Here is a 20712-nt window from a genome sequence, read left to right on the forward strand (position 1 = left end):
TTTGCCGATCTTCAGAGCCAAGGTGGGCAGAGTAACTTCATGTCACAGCATCAAGCCTGCTGAGGAAAGACACACCCTCATGCTGTACCAGTTGATCATTATGGCTGAATGTGACATTCACTCTCCTGAGACTTGACTTACATCAGGTCACTCCCACTCACTGTGTCCTTTCCAGGGAGAGGAAATAAAACAATCAGTTAATATATCTTAGTATTCAGATATTAATTTAGTAGTAAGAGACCAAGGGTGGACAGTCACCCACAGCAAATGTCCTTAACTGTCATATGGCAGGGAGGTCAGCCGATTCCTTCTACTGGGCTTTTTTCCACATTCTTTTCTCTTGACCTGGGAGTGACCAAAAGGATTCAGCTTTCTGTACACAGTTAGGAGGGAATACCAACCTTTATTTACACTCGGGTTCAAGTTCAGAGCCATCTTAAACAGTATAGCAAAGCGGGGGAAAGCACAGATCCTGGGACCAAGTTCAGATTCCAACAGAAGCATATTAACTGTGACAACAGGCAAAGGTTATTTTCAGTTTCTGCAGTCAATTGGAGAGAGCATCACCCCCAGCTGCCCGCAGCTTACAGCTGCCTCCGCCCCAGTCCCTGCCCCGGATGCTTGGCCAAATTCAGGCTCTGGCAGGACTCACTCTGCTGGGCATGGCAGGACTCGGTGAGTTACTGAAACTCTGAGGTAGCCCCCAACCCCAAACGTTCACCAAAGGCAAGAAATAGGAACTCGAACTGGTGTATGGGCTGGGTGAGAAAAACTGCACACGGTGTTCAATAAATACTATTTACAAGTCTTGCCAGGCAAGGACAGAGGGCATCTGTACATGGGCACTGATTTCAGATATTAGTTTCTAGGGGAGAAAAGGATATGATGGTAAGGTATAACACTATTTTGCCTGGACCCCCTTTCTCTTGATCAATGGGTTAAATAACGATTTTAAAAATCATACGCTTAATACTCATCCTGAAAACCACCCAAACACTAAATATGCACATTTATACTAAGCGTGCGTGTATGCGTGTGTACATACACACAGAAACCACGAGGTAGTTTAAATCACCATTAAAAAAAACCCAAAAACAATACTTTTCCTAATTCTCTGTCACAGAGTGGTAGCCAATGGCTGCCCACCAGCTATTTAAAATTATCGGTTAAATGAAAACCAAAACTCAAAAACTTCCAGGAGACTGTAACACAAGTAAACAGTAAGTACAGGTGTATTTTACTTCGTCAGTCTCTGGAAACTAGGCTGTGACTGCTTTCAATTAATGGTCGGTGTTACATGTATTTGCTCTAATGCTAAAGCACACAGCCTTCCCAATCTATACACCTTATGAAGTAGTCTCTGTAGATTCTATTTTACATCTTTACTCTCCAGGTTTTTGTGGAGGATTCAATACAATCTCTATGTACACATTTTAAACATTATTTCTGAACTTCATTTGGAATTATTTAAATAAAAAAATAATCACCATTCTCCACCTTCTTGGGAAAGTGCCAGACTAAACCCCCCACCCCCCCAACTGGAACTGCTGCCTTGTGTCTAGAGAAATCCCTACCCCACAGCCCCCAGGCCAAAAAAGTGCAATGAATTCACACTAAACGGGAAAAAGCAACATCTATTGTTCTTAGAGTCTGACTCTTCCCCACACCAAGAAAAGTCTCTTCATAGGTATGCCAATGCTGTTGTAGCTTGCTAGGGAAATAGGGCTCTCTCAGGCCAGAGCAGGAAAGTCCTCAGGGTCATCTGGGTTGGGAGCAACGTCTTGTGTCTAAAGAAGAAAAGAAAAGTTTTTAAACCAACATTCACTTTACCCATTGCCACTTGGGCAGAGCCCTCTGAGAAACACATGCCTGCTCTCAACCAGGTGGGCGCTGACAGTGGGTGTGGCCCAAACACTGTAGGGAGAGGCAGGCTCCCAGTGGGAAGAGACACAGAGAGGGGGGGTGCGGAAGGGTCCCTTCTCAGACTCGCTCTTGTCCCCTCTGCAAAATGGCCACCAGTTCCTGCCTCCCTCCCTTCCTCCCACAAACCCTTACCGAGTGACCCTTATTGTATCTGGCACCTCCACCATCGAATAAACATGATTTAGAATATTTACTATATGGAGATACAAGGTTGATTAGAAGCAGTTCCTGCCTGACCTGGGGTTCCCTGGGGTCAGGGGAGATGCCCCGAGGAAGTCACAGCCTGGTAACTTCAGCAACAGATGGCCTATGAATGGCCCACAGGAGGGGCACCCACTGCTATTTGGAGGTGGAATGCACATCACCATTAGGTAAGGTTTTCTAGAAGAAAAGGTTCTTCCAGAGATAAGCCTCAGTGAATGAGCAAAGGGAATATGGATCCTCAAACAGGGTAACCTGACGGTGAAGAGGTGGGGGCCTGAGGGCAGGTCTGAGCTAGAAGAGAACAGTATGCATATATTTGTCTATAAAACATTTACAAAGTGCCTACTATACACTTAAATTGTGCTGGGCACTGGGGAAACCAATAATGAGCAAAAGCAGACATGGTTTGTGTCCATCCACTGTACAGACAACAGACACTGATCAACAATCACACCAGTGAGAATACAGTTACAAATGAAGACAATGCTTCAAAGAAAAAATTCTTTGCTCAAGGACTCTGACCTGGTCTGGAAGGAAATGTGACCAAAGAAGACTTCTCTGAGGAAGCAAGGTGAGAGGATCTATTCTAGGTGAGCAGGCAAATGGGCAGAAGGACCACCAGGTGCAAATGCTCCGTGGGGTCAGGAACATGCTTGTGTGAAGAACTAGAGGGAGAGCAGTGTTGGCTGAGGAGCAGGGAAGAATGGTTTGAGGTGACAAGGTGAGCTTGGGGAGGTCACAAGGAGGCCCTGAAGCCTTGGAAGGGTTCTGTCTACCCTGAAAGTACCGTAAGGGCACAGGGCATATGATTGGATCACAGTTAGGAACTGTCAGGTGATCTGATAGGATCCCAAGCCTGGGGACTTGTCTGATGCAGACGAGTGAGTTTTCTCTGGTTCTGAGAGTGCATTTACAGCAGTGGATGTGCCCGGTGACCATGGAGGCCACGGCCACTGAATGGTCTGTATCCAACTATGTCCATGCTGCTGACCTCACTGTTCTGAACACCTGGATGCCAGACCCACACTAGATACAGGAATGTACAGCAGACCCTGATAGGCCTCCCAGTGGCATAGCCTGGGGCCCCCTCATCCTCTCACCTCCTTCAGAAAACCGTCCAGGTCACAGAGTACACACACTCACCACCACTTCTGCTCTGGGTCCGTAGTTCTCCACCCTTCTGATCCTTCCCCGGCCTCCCCGTGTGCCACCTCTGGCTCCACGCCCAGGACGAGGGAGGTTACCGAAATTAATCTCCAGCTGGGATGTGATGTCATTGGCTGCTTTCCGGAAAACGTGGGCATCATCTTCATAGTCATCCTTTACCATCTGAAACACAGTTACAGCATATCACACACACACACACACACACACACACACACCCGTCTCCATGGACACTCACTCGCTCAGCGTCGAAGCGCTATGCCGCCAGGGAGCCAATATGGCATCACAGCGGACAGTGGCCCTCCCTGATGTGCTGTCGGCACTGGGCTACAGGGCAAGGCAAAGGTGGTGACCCCGCTGCTCTGGTTCCAGCACAGGGGTTCTGCACATTTCCCAGCCACATGTTCTCATACTCACCGTCTTAATCCAAACATCTCTCAAATTACTATTAACTCAAGTGACACCCGAGTTTTTAGCAGTTTGGCAGGTTAAGATGTAAGATTTGACATGCCTACCAGCAATCAACATATATCTTTTATATCTAAATGTATTTTGCTGAGATTAAAAAATTTTAATTTCTGCCTTTTATTTGTTCACAAATGCTACTTTGATAAATAAGGAAATATCACCTCCTTAGAATAGAACTTGATGGAAAAACTCCTTTCAATGTGGGTGCTGACTGTACAAATACCATATGTTAAAAACTGCATGATTTACAATAAACAATTCTGACTCAAAATCTAGGAAAATAGTAAAACAACAGAGTATGGTTATCTGATGATTGCTGCAGAAAGAATTCAAGCTGCTTTTTAAGAACTATTTTTGGCCAAAATACTTTGAGAAATTACATTTTATTATATATGAGGTCAAATAAGTTCTGTTTCTTGTTAAAAGAAAACTATATTAAATAAACTTTGTTCCAAATTTGATTTGGCTTCAATTCCTAATAATGGATAAAAAAAAAAAAACCTCACTTTTGAGTAAAACATAAATCTATACAAAATATGCCAATGATCTTGGATGAGAATCTCCAAACGCTATAATGCTAAACATTCCTACTACAACTTGTCCAGAAAATGGAATCAAGTCTCCCTGAACTTATCAACCCCTTTTGGCCATCTGTTCATTACAGGTTCTGTGTTTAACATTTATGTTCCCTTCAAAGCTGCATTAAAATAAAGCAGAGGCCTTAGCTGGATGTACTGTTGAAACTAAAAAGGTGAAGGAAAGAACAATTCAGGAGCATTGACACTCTGGTAAAAAGACAGACACAAAAAACCAGTAAGAGGCGAAGTAATAGCCTACCACCTGCTTCAGAAAACAGCGGGCTCTGTGTGCTGGAGTGGGGGAGGCCGTGACGGAGTAGGGGGAAGCTGCACAGGAGTAGGGGGAGGCTGTGCCAGAACAAGGGCAGCTGTGCAGGAGTGGGGATGGTCGTGGAGCAGGGGGAGGCTGTGCTGGAGTGGGGGTGGCCGTGCAGGAGTCAGGGGAGGCCCTGCAGAAGTAGGGGGAGGCCGTGCCAGAGGAAGGGCAGCGGTGCCTGGGACAATACTGAGTGTGCTTTCTTGAAAGGGATCAGCTCATTTCACAGGCTGCCGGTGGTCTGAACTTTGCAAACACAAGGCATTTTACTCTATTGCTTTGTCTCTTAGGGTGCCCAGAACAAAGTAAATCAGTGACCCTAAGATTTGGCTTTTGTTGCTCTCAGAACAATTTCTGGCTAAAATCTTCAATGCCGTAACATTAACAAGAGACCAAAGACATGTGCTTCGTGGAGACCAAGCTGGATGACTCAGCTAACCCAGTTGCTTCAGATATTCCAGGAGACCTCTCTCTGGAGCCAGGGAGGATGAATCTGGTGTGGATGCAGGAAAAACAGCTGCTATTTTTACCTAACATGTCAGCTGCACATTTCACATCCTGACAGCACATTTGTTTTAGGAAAAGCTTTATTTACAATGGCCCGGAACAAAAAAGAACAAAAGTGAATAGGAAAAGAGCCAACCCAGTTAGCTGATGGACGTGAAGAAATACCTCACAGAGACTTCCAAGAGAAGGCTCTCCCCTCCATGCTGCCTGTGTATAACAGCTAGTGGAGTGGCTCCAAACTTCTTAGTAAGGCCTGGAAGAGACTGGAGGTGGTAAGGCATCCTGTATTATAAATGACCCTCTGATGAAAGTATTCATTCAAAGAACACAAGTAACCGAAGTGTCAATGGAAACACACATAAAGCTACACAGTTTCAAATGGAAAATCAGTGTATAATATCTAGTGGGAATATCTGTCCACCACCATCATCAACACAGAAATGTGTATTAAGATAAGCAGCTGTGACTGAATGATGTGAATTCTACAGTTTAAAACGAGAATATTCAGGGCACCCTTAAGTTCAGTAACTTAAACAGAACGCGATTACATGACTCACTGATCGTCTGCATCAATATATGCTGGGAGTCCTTTTCAAAGCCGAGGCCTCCAAAAAAGGGCCTGAACACAAAGCATGAAGAGCAAGGCCCTCACGGGAGGGAGGAACAATGTGAGCAATCCTGGCTGTGGCAGCAGGGTGTGGCCAGGCAGCCGCACTGTCCCAGGGGCTCTTCCTGGGTGGCAGCAGTTACACGGCGGGGACAGAACTGCTGCAGTAACACAGCACAGAACTCTGACAGGTTGCAAATGATCAACTCCTCCCAATAAAATGCTCTTACTAAGAACGTGAGCTGAAAATCTAACCTAATCATGAAATGCGGAGTAGTTACCCTTTGAAATGGCACTATTCATGAGACACTGTACCTCTCTTGAGACAAAAACGAGATGCAATTAACATACAGTATTTGCACAGTCAAAGCACAGCTGTGGGTTGAGCGGAAAATGCACTGTCACTGAAACTGCTTTGTATGAAGTGTCGACAGGCCAAGTTTCAACTCTTTTTATGAACAATACAGGTACAGATAAAATTAGGCACACATCATATCTGATTAGTCTTAGGTAGAAACTAGAATGCCAACTACCAATGTCCCATTTTCACACTAGAAGTGGAAAGGCTCCATCTGGTTTCCAGTAAGGTAAGAATGAAGATTACCTCTAGACAAGAAAATGTCATACTTACATCATCTCTATATTTGGACTTGTGTATCACCACTGCTTTGGAAGGGACAGTGGACTCAGGTTTCCGGATGTTAAACTCAGGCTTTGGTCTTGTCTGTTCTTGAAGATTTTTCCACTCATCAAGGGTCATCTCTTGAACTTGAGTTTCCTCTTCTAACTCCAACTCAGGAACTCTATGAAAAATCAGAAGTTTTTGATGGATCTAAAATGTCTACTTTCTCAAAGAAAAAGTTATTACTATTAATTAGCATACTTTCATGGTTCTGCATCTCATATTTACATAAGGTAAGAAAATCTCGGAACTATAAGCTTCCATATTTTAATCATTTTATGCTGTCACTACCAACTGAAGATACTTCCTGTCTGTTTTCTTTTTTATTTTTTTAAGTAATCTCTATGCCCAATGTGGGGCTTGAACTCACAAGCCCCAAATCAGGAGTCACACAGTCCACCAACTGAGTCAGCCAGCTGCCCCACTTCTTGTTTTCAAAGCAGTCTTTGAAAAATAGGAACTGCACCATCCCATTAGCATTACACTTGACCACCAGGCACTCCCTTCCCAGATGGCATTACATACAAAATGAGATAAAATTGCAGAAGAAAAGGGAGAAACTATTGGAACAAAACAACCATAGGCAACCATGAACAGAGTTATAAAACAATGGGTTACAAATACATACTTTTGTAAATATCCTCTTTAAATTCATGAGACTTCAAGAATAGATCAATAGAATAAATTTCAGAGCCCAGAAAAAAATCCTCACATTTAAAATCAATTGATTTTTTTTCAAGCAGGTGCCAAAGACAATTCAAAGGAGAAAGAATGGTCTTTTCAGCAAATGGTGCTGGGAAAACGGTATCCACGTGCAAAAAAAAGAAGTTGGACCCCCACCTCACACCATGAATATAAGAGTTAGAAATATAAACCGCTTAGAAGACGACACAGGCATAAACTTTCATGACCTTAGATTAGGCAGTGGTTTCTTACATGTGACACTAAAAGTGTAAGCAACAAAGAAAAAGGGGTGCTTGGGTGGCACAGTCGGTTAAGCATCTGACTCTTAATCTTGGCTCAGGTCATGATCTCACAGTTCATGAGTTTGAGCTCTGCATGGGGCTCTGCACGGATGTTGCGGAGTCTGCTTAAGATTCTGCCTCTCCTTCTCTCTGCCTCTCCCCACTGTGCGTGCGCGCTCTCCCTCAAAATAAATAAACTTAAAAGAAAAAGTAGATAAACTGGACATCACCCCCAAACTTCTGACAACTTTTGTGCTTCAAAAGACACCATCAAGAAAGTGAAAAGCCAATCCACAGAATGGGAGAAAACATTTGCAAATCATATATCTGATAAGGGACTTACCTTGGATACAAAAAGGATTACAACTTACAACTTAATGAAAAGAAATAACCCAACTGAAAACCAGGCAATGCTCTGAATAGACATTTTTCCAAACAAGATATACAAATAGCCAATAAGATGTTCAATATCATTAACCATCAGGGAAATGGAAATGAAAACCACAATGACCTATACCCACTCCACATTCAGTAGGATGATTAGAATAAAAAAGACACTTAACAAGTGCTGGCGAGGATGTGGAGAAATTGGAACTTCATACATTGCTGGGGCGGGGTGGGGGGAGGTGGGATGTGAAATGGTGTGGCCACTCTGGAAAAACAGTCTGGCAAATTCTCAAAAATGTAAACACAGAGTTGCCATTTGACCTGACAATACCACTCTAAGTTACACATCCAGGAGAAACAACAGCATATGTCCATGTGAAAACACCATGGCACTGCCATAAATAACACTGTTCATTTATTTTTTAAGTTTATTTATTTTGAGAGAGAGAGAACCAATGGGGGAGGGGCAGAGAGAGAGGGGGACAGAGGATCTGAAGCAGGCTCTGTGCTGACAGCAGTGAGTCCAATGTGGGGCTCGAACTCATAAACTATGAGATCATGATCTGAGCCAAAGATGGATGCCTAACCGACTGAGCTACCCAGGTGCCCCTAATAATGCTGTTTATAGCAGCATTATTCACAATAGCCAAAGAGTGGAAACAGCTTGACTGGCCATCAACTGATGAGTAGATAAAATATGCTATCTTTAATACTGTGGAATACTATTTGGCTATAAGACGAAATGAGGTATTGATACATGTTACAATATGAATAAACCTTGAAAACATTATGCTAAGTGAAATAAACCAGGCACAAAAAGTTTACGTACGATTCCATTTATATGAAATACCCAGAAAAGGCAAATTCATGGAGACAAAGAGCAGATTATGGTGGCCAGAGACTGGGGACAGGGAGGCCAGGGAATGACTGCTTAATGGGAATGGGGTGATGGAAATGTTCTGGAACTAGATAATGGCAATGGTTACATAACACTGTAAATGCACTGTCACTTAATTGTACACCTAAAATGATTAAAATTGTAAGTTTTATGTTGTATGTATTTAACACCAAAAAAAGAGATAATACACAAAAAAGAAAGAAATGAGAAGATAATATACAAAAAGAAAGAAATAAGCCAGACACAAAAGGACAAATATTATATTCCATTTATATGAGGTATCTAGAATAGGCAAATTCATAGAGATAAAAATAGAGGTTACCAGGGGTTAAGGGGAGGGGGAAGTGGGGATTTACTATTTCATGGAGTTTCTGTTTGTGATGATGAAATGTTCTGGACATGGATGGTGGTAATGGTTGCACACAATGTGAATGTAATTAATGCCACTAAACTGCACACTTGAAAATGCTTAAAATGGTGATTTTTATGTTATATGTGTTATGTAACATACCCCAAACCACTGAATTGTACAGTTTAAATGGCTGAATTTTGCAGTATGGGAATTATAGCTCAATAAAGTTTACAAGAAAAAATAATTAGGTGGTGAGTGGGAAGGGAATCAAATCTAATACCTTCACAGAAGGGCTAATGTAACTTGTCCTACATTATAGGTTAATGATATGAAAACTATTAGTGAAATCAGGAGAGAAACTTAATCACAGACCATTCAAAACAGGCATATTTGTAAAGGGACTTTAAAATATCAAGCCAGTGGGGTGCCTGGGTGGCTTAGTCCGTTAAGCATCCAACTCTCTTTCTTTATTTTTAAATTTATTTTGAGAGAGAAAGTGAGTAAGTGTGAGCAGGGGAGGGGCAGAGGGAGATGGGGAGAGCAAAACCCAAGCAGGCTATGTAATGTCAGTGTAGAGCCCAATGTGGGGCTCAATCCCACAAACCGTGAGGTCATGACCTGAGCCAAAATCAAGAGTTGGACGCTTAACCAACTGAGCCACCCAGGTGCCCCAAACAGGGGACAGAGAACATGTTCAACTACTCTACAAAAGTGTCACATTGGAATTAACTTGCACCAGTTCGAACTGGCTCACGGCCAGTTATTATTATTATTAAATCAAATTATTTAATTATTATTATTAAATTATTATTAGATTATTATTAAAAATTAAATTATATAAATTATAATTAGCTATACTAAAGGTAATAATCACAATTCATTATTCCCTAATTATTCCACTATATTGTACCTTTATCCATGCTCTTGGGGTTTATTATACCTAATGTATGTGCATAGTGAAAATGTTACATAATAGTGTACTATTGTTTATCTCTTCCCAACTCTGCGTTCAGTATGACACAGTGGTAGTTTTAAATCAGCCATGGTGGAAATATTTACACCACAAAAACCAGCAAGTGCCAACAGATCCAGGCTTTTTCATTCTAGAGAGCCAGATGTTGAGTATTTACCAGCATACCATTGCCTGCAGGGAGGCACTGAGTAAAATTCTGACTCTGGGAAATATTTTGTGGACATATGACCCAGTTTCTTAGACAAATAAATTACAAGGGAAAGAGAGAACATATAGATTAACAGTGACTTAAGAATAATCAAGATAGTGTAATATTAGTGTAATATAAACAGACCAATAGAACAAAATATAAAGTACAGAAATAGGCCTGCACATTTTAACAATGGTATTTCATGTGCTGGAATAACTGGATATACATATACCAAAATGAAAAAAAAGGGAACTTTGATCCACACCTCACACTGTATACAAAAATCAACTCAAATGGATCACAGACCTAAATACAAAAGCCCAAATCATTAAACTTATAGGAGAAAACCTTTGTGGTACTAAACTGAGCAAAGATTTCTTACATTTGAGACCAAAAGCAAGATCAATAAAAGAAAAAAAAATTGATAAAGTGGATTTAATCAAAATTTAAAACTTCTGCTTTTCAAAAGACACTGTCAAGAGAAAGAAAAGAAGGCTACATACAGATTGGAAGAAAATACTGGAAAATCATATATCTGATAAAGGGCTTGAATCCAGAATATATGAAGAACTCTCAAAACACAGTAATAAGAAATAGTTAGAAAATGGGCAATTTCAACACTCTTTATTTTAATAAAGATATACAGATGGCAAATAACCTGTGAAAAAGTGCTTAATGTCATTAGTCAATAGGGAAATGTAAATTAAAACCACAATGAGATATAAACCTATCATAATGGCTAAACATTGTAAAAGCTGGAAAAACCACTTCAGAAAAGAGCCTGGCAGTTTCTTTAAAAAGTTATACATACACCTGCCATATAGTCCAACCATTCCACCCCTAGGCATTTACACAGGAGACATGAAAATGTATACTCCACCAAGACTACACAAAAATGTCCACAGCAATTTTATTTGTAATAGCAAGAACTGGAAACACCCCAAATGACCATCAGGTAGACAGATGAAGAAACTGCAGTCTATCTGTACAGTGGAATACTGCTTGACAATAAAAAGGAACAAAATATTGATACATGCAGCAACATGGATGCATCTCAAAAGAAGTATGCTCAGTGAAAGAACACAAGACAAAAAAAGAATATATGATGTGTGATTGCATTTATATAAAACTGTAGCAATTGCAAACTAATCTTTAGTGACAAAAAGTAGATCACTGGCTGCCTGGGGGAAAGGGGCAGGAGGGAGGGATTACAAAAGGATAAAAGGAAACTTTTTGGGTTGATGAATATGCTCATTATTTTGATTGTGGTAATGGTTTTACAAGTATATATGGTTGTCAAAGCTTGTAAAACTGTACATACTAAATATATGTCACTCGTTGGATGTTAACTCTCAGTACTGTTGAAAAAAAATGAGATATGCCAATTGAGATGTATATTTCAATATTAATTCAAACAAGTAAGTTGTTTTAAAAAGAGATTTTGAGATAATCAGGGAAACTGACAAACTGCCCAGATATTTAAGGAATTGTTAAAAACTTTAGATGGGATAACACTACTCCAGTTAAAAAGAGCAGACCTTTAGATATAACTTCGTGAAACATTTATGAATGAATATGATATCCTGACAGAAGAGGAAGTGGGTAGAGACATACATGAAACAAGAATGGTCATGATTTGATAAAATTTTAAGTTGAATAACTTAGAAGTTCATTATACTATTATTTTATATACATCTTTCAGTGATATAATCTTCTAATACAGAGCTGAAAATAAATATTAAGGGTTCATAAAGGTTCTTTAGGCTACTTGTGACAGAATTAGGAAATAATCAGAGCTGATTTCTAGGAGGCTATTCTGATTATAGACTATAATCTAGTTATGATTTCTAGAACTGATGCTGTAAATTTGAGGATTCTTTCATAACTAGGATGAACTAAAGAAGTTAATAAATTCCAAAAAGTTCAGTAAGAACACATCTTTTGTTAAGACCACAAAAGAAGTACTTTTTCTGTTCGCTTATCTTAAAGAACATCATATATAAACATGAAAGGGCTAGAACAAAAAAGGATAAGGCATATAAGAAATGTAGTCTTGGGGTGCCTGGGTGGCTCAGTTGGTTAAGTATCTGACTTTGGCTCAGGTCATGATCTCATGGTTGGTGGGTTTGAGCCCTGTTTCTGGCTATGCTAACACCTCAGAGCCTGGAGCCTGCTCTGGATTCTGTGTCTTCCTCTCTCTCTTCCCCTCCCCCAATTGTGTTCATTCTCTCTCTCTCTCAAAAATAAACATTTTGGGGGTGCCTGAGTGGCTCAGTCGGTTGAGCATTCGACTTCAGCTCAGGTCATGATCTCGCGGTTCATGAGTTTAAGCCCCGCGTCAGGCTCTGTGTTGACAGCTCAGAGCCTAGAGCCTTCTTGGGATTCTGTGTCTCCCTCTCTCTCTCCGCCCCTCCCCTGCTTGTACTCTGCCTCTCTCTCTCTCTCTCAAAAATAAATAAAACATTAAAAAAAACATTTTAAAAAATTATTAAAAAAAAAAAAAAAGGAAATATAGTCTTTAAGTTGATACATAGACACACCCAAAGTGAAGCAAACAGTGGAGAGCTCAGAAAAGAGCATTTGCTGCAAGTGATTCCCTCCTTGAAAATGATCACCTGACCCTGTTCACTCTGGGGCACTCCATTCACAAGTATACATACAGATGCCCCCTGTACATTCTCCTCTGCCATTTGTCATTGCAACAAGCCGTGTTGGGAGCAGTACAAAATCACCAAGGACAGACTCCTTAACCTTATTCTCTATTCACTACAGATTATTACAAAAAACACATTCTATGAAAGTTCTGTGAGGCAGATCCCATTTCCATCCTATTTGAATTGGCACTAAATGTAGTTTTTACTGGCAGTTTTACCAAAGACTGGATTTTCAACAGGAAGAGATGTATAATTAATCCCTCAGTTCCAGGAGGGACGAAAGCAGTTATATTTCTAACAGTTATAAAAGCATTGTAATTGCTATTTACATCCTCCAAATTTAACAGCACCCCCCCCCCCCCATTTTGACTAATTCAAAGTCCTTCACAGTTCTTGGTCTATTACCAAAAATCTTGGGAGATGATTTTCCATCAAAGCTGCTTATAGATATAAGATGGTCTAATCTATGACTTGTAATGTGAATAATGCTATATGCAAATTTGATAGTTATACATTTGTTTCTACATGGGTGAAATTATAGGAGAAATAGAACTGTTTTAACAAACTGTTACTTTATTTAAAACATAAATGGGGCAATAATGGTAACATTTACTGAATGCTTCCTAGGTGCCAAATGCTATTCAAAGGACTTTACGTTAATTTGGTCGTGACAATTAATCCCACAAGTTAGCTCCAATTAATAGCTCCATTTTATAGGTAAGGAAACTGAGGCAGAGTCATATAGCTCACAAACAAAAGAGCCATGTTGCATACCTATACATTCCATCTCCAAAGCCCAGACTCCACCACCTTGAGGGAATAAGAGGACAGAGAAATGCACGGAGACGGAAGAGAGTCAAGATGTGGGCACAGAAAACATACGTAACACCAAACGTCCAAATATCCATTCAGGCAATATCTTTCACCTCAATATATGAAAGGGTGCAGGGAACCAAAAAAAGTAGGTTCTAGAAATAACATTTTATGAACTAAATACTTAACCAGGGCAAGTGGATTTAAACTGACGTGTAAGTAACACCTCTTCCTTCCTTCCCAAGTACTGAAATTGAAGTGAATTTCATGCTAAACTTTGAGCTCCTCAGAAATTTGCCATATAAATTTTAAAGAGGTGTTTTCCAGCTTTAAGAAAATTCAACACAGGACAATCTTCACTAAGCAAAAATACTTGGAAATGAATTACAATGAAAAATATTTCACTGCAGGTATTTTGTAACGATGCTTCTATAACACTCTTTTCATAATGGCTGTTTTATTTTTAAGGAAGGAAGGGAATGTCATTCCATGTTACTGAATAGGAAAGTCCTCAGCAACCCCAGCAGCCCCCTCCTCTGCTCACAGAACCAGCAGCTTCTCCCCTGTTCAGTTCTTTGGAGCAAACTTCAAAGCGTTCATGGCACTTTCAACCGTTCCTACCATTCACTACAGGAAAGAGCATGAATGTCGGTCCCACATCTAGTTGCCACTTCTTAGCAAGCCCTTTAACCTCCGTATCTCCATATGAGGATAGTAACAGTATCTCCTCCTTCACTAAAGGGCAGCAAAGGATTGAGGAGTTAAGACATGGAAGCATTTCGAGTTCCTGGCACACAACAAATGCTCTATAAATGTTAGATTTATTCTTATAGTCTTGTAACAAAATACTCCCGAGAAGTTGTCACAAGCATCTTCAGACATGAGGACACCATGTGATTAAGGAACATGCAATACTTCTATGATGAAAGGGGGAAGGAGGGAAGGAAGGAAGGGCACAGCACATATAATTGTCAACAAAACGTGTCCAATCTGAGGAAAATATATCTTCTTTGGGGTGTACGTTTGAATGTAAGTGAGGGTATATTAAATTAATCTATCAGGAAGTTCTAAACTGAGCAGCGCATTGAATATACATTTTGGCTCGGGGTCCAAAGTCTGAGCGTTAGATCAACGTGAGAAAAAGCTGAGATCAGACAGCATCACCACCATCGAATGTACTTCTCAAATACAAACCTAATTCTGAAATTATCACAAACCTGTAACTGCACTACTAGGAATTTTAGTGATAACTTTAAAGTGTGACGGGGCAGTGCGGAGACAAGAATGTCGCAGCGCGGTCGGCCACTGGTCTGCTAGTGTGGCTGCTCGGCCGCGCAGCTCCTGCAGACCTAACTAGATGCTCACTGCCTACTGCAGGCAGTGGAGGGGAGAAAGCGGGCTGGGCTCTCGTGCAGACACGAGACCGCCATCAAACCATTTAGAATTCTGTCTTTCAGAGTAACTGACTGAGAGAACTATTTTGTCTATTTAATATTAGGAAAGCAAGGGTATCTCAATCAATTCCACAGAGTTATGCTATAATTTATTATTCTGCCTTACATAACCTGAATTTGTATAAATGGTTTATTGGCTCAAAAAAGATACCATTTTTCCTGAAGGGATCTAGTTAACTCACTTTTTCAACATTTATGTAAACTGTTAATCTACTTCCTTAGTTAAATCACCGTCTAAATATTCATATTAATTTCTCTCTTTACTTAAATACACTTCTTGGTTGTTTTGAACAGTAAATTAACAGCTTTCATAATTATCAATCATTGCAGCATTTTACTTTTGCAATAATAATAGCAGATATTTATATAGCATTAACTACATGCCAGGCCCCACTCTGTGACTGACAGACACACACACACACACACACACACACACACACACACACAATCCTTATAACAACCTTATGATGTAGGTACTATTATTATTCCCATTTTACATGTGAAGAAAACTAGAACAGACAGAATAAATAACTTGCCCAAACTAATGAGTGACAGAGCTGGGATTTGAACCCACACTCTGGCTTGGGGTCTGTGCTCTTAACCACTAGACACCTTGCTTCTTGGCAGCTGAAGGATGAGAAGAGTTAAATCAGTGAAGGGGGAAGGGAATTTGGAGAGGTATGGGGTGGGGGGAAAGGCAACAGCACTTGCTGAAGCGCTTTGGCATGTATAGGACAGGGGTAGGGGAAAGGTCCTTGAGAACATGACATAAGGGCAACGTGATAAACCCAGAGAAGGCACACGAATGGCTGCACTTGAGAGCTCTGCAGGGTATAGACCACGCAGGACCCTGCAGGTCAGGTCAAGGGATAGGAAGAGAACAGCAAGCCATGGGGGGTCTTGCATGAGGGGTGGGTGCATGACAATCAGAATGTTAGTGTGAAAGCCACTGTGGTGCAGAAATGGGCTTGTCCCAGATGAGAAAGCAGGGAGCCCATAAGGAGTTGTGGTGACAGGTTGGATGAGATGATGGTGATGAGCAGAGAGGAGAAGAGAAGGTACAATCACCAGGGCAGGGTGACAGACTGAATTTGGGGAAGGGAGGGGGTCAAGAGGAAGGAAGTCTCAAGGATGACTCCTAGGTTTCTGGTTTGTGCAGCTGGATGGATGGTGATGGGCTGCTCCACAAGATGGAAATACGTAATGAAGACAGACTTCTCCTGGACACGCGGAGCGGGAGATCTGAAATATCCATGGGAAGATATCCAGAGCAAGCAGCTAGAAACACACACCTGGAGCCCAGGTAGAAGGTGAGAGCCAGAGGTATACATTCTGGAGTTGATACATGAATGATGACCCGAGCTGCAGGGGTACGGGAGATCCTATAAAAGACACTAAAGAGAAGAGGGCCTAAGGCAGAGCCATAAAGAACTTGACATTTTAAAAGACCAGAAAAACAAGGATGAGTCTGTAGAGGAGAAGCTGAGAAGCAGTGGGAAAACCAGAAGAGTGCAGACATCACAGAAATCAGGGAAAGAGAGCTTAAGAAGAAATCAATAAAGTCAAATGCTCTGACAGGTCAAGAAAGATGCAGACGAAACATGTATTAGGTGTGGAGACATGTGGTGACTGTTTCCAAAGGGCAATGGGGACACAGCCAGATCTGGAGTGAAGTGAGGCATAAGTGAGAGGGAGGAAGTGAAGGAAGAGTACACACAACCCTGAAAAAAGGCAGCTAAATGAGAATGTGGGGCAAGAGTAGAAGACTTAAAATAGGGGACACTGAGCACGTTTAAACTGTTGATGAAGACCAGAGTTGGGAGGAAGGTAAGCAGACTCATGAGGAAGGAGCTGACTGACGGTGTGAGGTTTCCATGCAGTCAGCAGGAGACAGGATTCAAAGCCTGAAGAAGTGGCAGGAGAGATGGTGCCTCTTTCTTACCATGAGGGAAGGAGGCTAGGAGGTATGCAGGCACAGGTGGGTTTGTACCTTTAAGAGCGGGAAGATGATAAACTTCCCAGCTGGTGGCTCTCAATTTCTGTGTGACATAGGAGGCAAAGTTATGTCGAGAAAGTAAAAGAGGAGGTGCAGGTATGGGAAGGGTGGGGGAAGAGTAAAGTGGGGACAGTGTCAGGGCTTAGAGGATACAAGAAGGATGGAATTGGTCATTGTAGAGGGTGGGAGAAAGAATGAGCCCCAGAAAAGGGGACTGATGGGCAGTGTTAAGGGCTCATTTCAGAATGCAGGTGATCAACAATTTACAGGGGTTCCTGTCGGCTCTGCTGTTGGCAGTGCTCAGCTGACCAGTGCAGGCAGAGAGAGGGCAGCCAGCCAGTGGTCATCCAGGAGGCAGGTTTTGCTAGCAAGGCACAACAGAAGATCCAGAGGCAAAGGAGGTTAAGGACTGGGCAAGGACGCTAGAGGTGGAACAGGGACCTAAGCTCCATGAAGAAAAGAGGGAGGATGGACACAGAGAGAATAAAGGAACGAGAGACGAGGGTACTGATAAGAGGGAGAATAATGCAGTACAGGATGCCGATGGAAAAGAGGTTGTGGGCACTGGATGGGATACTTAAATTTAACTCATTAATTATCATTAATAATCATTCATTAGATTATTTGAATTATTAATTAGTTTGATTATTCACTAATACATTAAGGTCAACCTTCTGTGATATAACAAAAGGCTGAGCTCCTTGTTCTGTGAAGCGCTCTTAGAAATCGTTAAGAACAAGGCCAACACCAGCTCATGGGAAAAATGAGTAAAACACCCACTTGGCTGGAGATTCCTCCTCCAGGGGGCCCGGGGACTCTTCCACCGCTGTGGTCTCTTCCATTGGTGCAGTCTGCTCCACGTCACTGAAAAGCAGTGAGAATTGCTCTAGTCACACAAATATGTTCACATCAATGCTTTTATATAGTCAAGATAGAAAAAAAAAATTCCAATGTCCTTTTTCTTAAGTAAATCTCATTCAAAAAATTACATACACATATAGGTAACCCACATCAAAATAAAAATGACAAAATGTAATAAATTGCTAATCCATTGAAATTATTTTAAAAAATGTTAAAAGTACTTTTAGAAATAGAACTTTCTATGAATGGCCTAAAGTTAAAACAGATTATAAAAGACCAGAACAATTATTTAAGATGCTTACTGTCCTAGGAAATTCCAAATATATATATATTTTTTAATTTTTTTTTTCAACTTTTTAAATTTATTTTTGGGACAGAGAGAGACAGAGCATGAACGGGGGAGGGGCAGAGAGAGAGGGAGACACAGAATCGGAAACAGGCTCCAGGCTCCGAGCCATCAGCCCAGAGCCTGACGCGGGGCTCGAACTCACGGACCGCGAGATCGTGACCTGGCTGAAGTCTGACGCTTAACCGACTGCACCACCCAGGCGCCCCGGAAATTCCAAATATTAAAAGGGGCCATAAAATTTCTCAACCTGTGCTTTTAAAATGTGTTCAAACTTCAGTGACCATCAATTTAACACAGACTGCTAAATACACAGGATGTTATATATGAACCTCACAGTACCCACAAACCAAAAGCCTACAACAGACACAAAAAATAAAGAGAACGGAATCTAAACATAACATTAAGAAAGTCATCAAATCACAAGGGAAGAAAGAAAAGAAGAAAGGAACAGAAATGAAAAACAACCAGAAAATGATTAACAAAATGATAGTAATACATGCCTATCAATAATTACTTTAAATGTAAATGGATTAAATGCTCCAATAAAAGACACAGGGTGACTGAATGGATAAGACCCATCTCTATGCTGCCTACAGGAGACTCACTCACACCTAAAGACACACACGGACAAAGTGAAGAGACGGAAAAAACATTTACCATGCAAATAGAAGCAAAAAAAAAAAAAAAAAAAAAAAAAGCTGGGGTGGCAATATTTATATCAGACAAAATAGACTTTAAACAAAAACCATAACAAGAGACAAAGGGGATTACATGATGATAAAAAGATCGATCTAAGAAGAGAATGTAACAATTGTAAATATCTCTGCACTTGCCACAGGAGCACCTGAACAAAAAGCAACATTAAACAGACATAAAGGGAGAAATCAACAGTGATACAATAATAGTACAACACTTTAACATCCCACTTACATTAATGGACAAATCATCCAGACAGAAAATCAATCAGTAGCTTTGAAAGACACATTAGACCAGATGGACTTAACAGACATAAAACAAACCATCTCCAAACAGCAGAATACATATTCTTTTCAAGTATGCATGGAACATTCTCGAGGATAAATCACATGGTAGGCCACAAAACGCATCCTACTAAATTTAAAAGACTGAAATCGTATCAGGAATCTTTTCTGATCACAACACTATAAAGCCAGAAGTCAATTACAAGAATAAAACTGGAAAAAACACAACCATGTGGATGCTAAGCGACATGCTACTAAAAAACCAATGGGTCAATGAAGAAATCAAAGAGGATATCAAAAATACCTTGACACAAATGAAATGAAAACACCATGGTCCAAAATCTTTGGGACACAGCAAAAGCAGCTCTCAAAGGGAAGTTTATAGTGATCCAGGCCTACCTCAAAAAATAAGAAAAATCTCAAACAATCTAACCCTACACCTAAAGGAACTAGAAAAAGAGGAACAAAGCCCAACATGAGTAGAAGAAAAGAAATAAGATCAGAGAAGAAATAAATGAAATAGAGCCTAAAAACATAATGAAAAGATCCACGAAACTAAGAGCTAATTCTCTGAAAAGACTAATTAAATAAACTTTTAGCCAGATTCATCAAGGAAAAAAAAAAAAAGAGGACTCAAATAAAATCACAAATGAAAGAGAATTTACAACTGACATCACAGAAATACAAAGAATCATTAGATTCTTATACACCAAAAAATTGGACAACTAGAAGAAATGGGTAAATTCCTAGAAACATACAATCTTCTAAGACTGAATCAGGAAAAAAAAATCTGTAACTGGCCAATTACTAATATCAAAATTGAGTTAGTAATAAAAAAAACTCCAGGAGTAGATGGTTTCACAGGTAAATTCTATCACATATTTAAAGAAGAGTTAATACATACTCTTCTCATATCCCAAAAAATGGAAGAGGAAGAAGAAGTATTTCCAAATTAATTCTATGAGGCCAGCATTACCCTCACACCAAACTCAAAACAAAAACAATACAGAAAGAATTACAGACCAATATCCCTGATGAACATTCATGTAAAACTCCTTAACAAAATATTATTAGCAAACAGCATTCAACAACACATTAAAAGGATCATTCACCATAATCACATTGGACTTATTCCAGGGATGCAAGGATGATTCAATACCTGCAAATCAATCAATGTGATATACTATATTAACAAAATGAAGGATGAAAATGATATGATCATCTCAATAGATGCTGAAAAAGCATTTGACAAAATTCAACATCCATTCATGATAAAAACTCTCAACAAAGTGGGTATAGAGGGAACACACCTCAATATAATAAAGGCCATATATGAAAACTCACAGCTAACATCATACTCAATGGTGAAAAGCTTAAAGTGTTTCCTCTAA

The 20712-nt window shown here is 40.5% G+C and overlaps 2 protein-coding genes across 7 annotated transcripts in view; one reads left to right on the forward strand and one right to left on the reverse strand.

Moving 5' to 3' along the window:
* CDC14B (cell division cycle 14B) overlaps positions 1-16457 on the forward strand; it is a 130670-nt gene extending 114213 nt beyond the window's left edge. The window contains exon 14 of the mRNA XM_058695459.1: positions 16295-16457. Coding sequence (XP_058551442.1) covers positions 16295-16442 — 148 coding nt within the window. The 3' untranslated portion in view covers positions 16443-16457. The remainder of the gene's footprint in view (positions 1-16294) is intronic.
* The window catches only part of HABP4 (hyaluronan binding protein 4), a 42069-nt gene continuing 21740 nt past the window's right edge, over positions 384-20712 (reverse strand). For 3 of the 6 annotated variants that reach the window (XM_058695471.1, XM_058695467.1, XM_058695468.1), the window contains 4 exons: positions 17912-17995; positions 6399-6570; positions 3372-3456; positions 2596-2792 (listed from right to left, as the gene is read on the reverse strand). In XM_058695471.1, coding sequence (XP_058551454.1) covers positions 2596-2792; positions 3372-3456; positions 6399-6570; positions 17912-17995 — 538 coding nt within the window. Of the gene's footprint in view, positions 1788-2595; positions 2793-3270; positions 3457-6398; positions 6571-17911; positions 17996-20712 lie in introns of those variants that run through there. The other 3 variants (XM_058695469.1, XM_058695473.1, XM_058695470.1) reach the window with 2 other exon arrangements.

The sequence above is a fragment of the Neofelis nebulosa genome, chromosome 12, assembly GCF_028018385.1.
Source record: "Neofelis nebulosa isolate mNeoNeb1 chromosome 12, mNeoNeb1.pri, whole genome shotgun sequence".
In the NCBI taxonomy this organism is placed as follows: domain Eukaryota; kingdom Metazoa; phylum Chordata; class Mammalia; order Carnivora; family Felidae; genus Neofelis; species Neofelis nebulosa.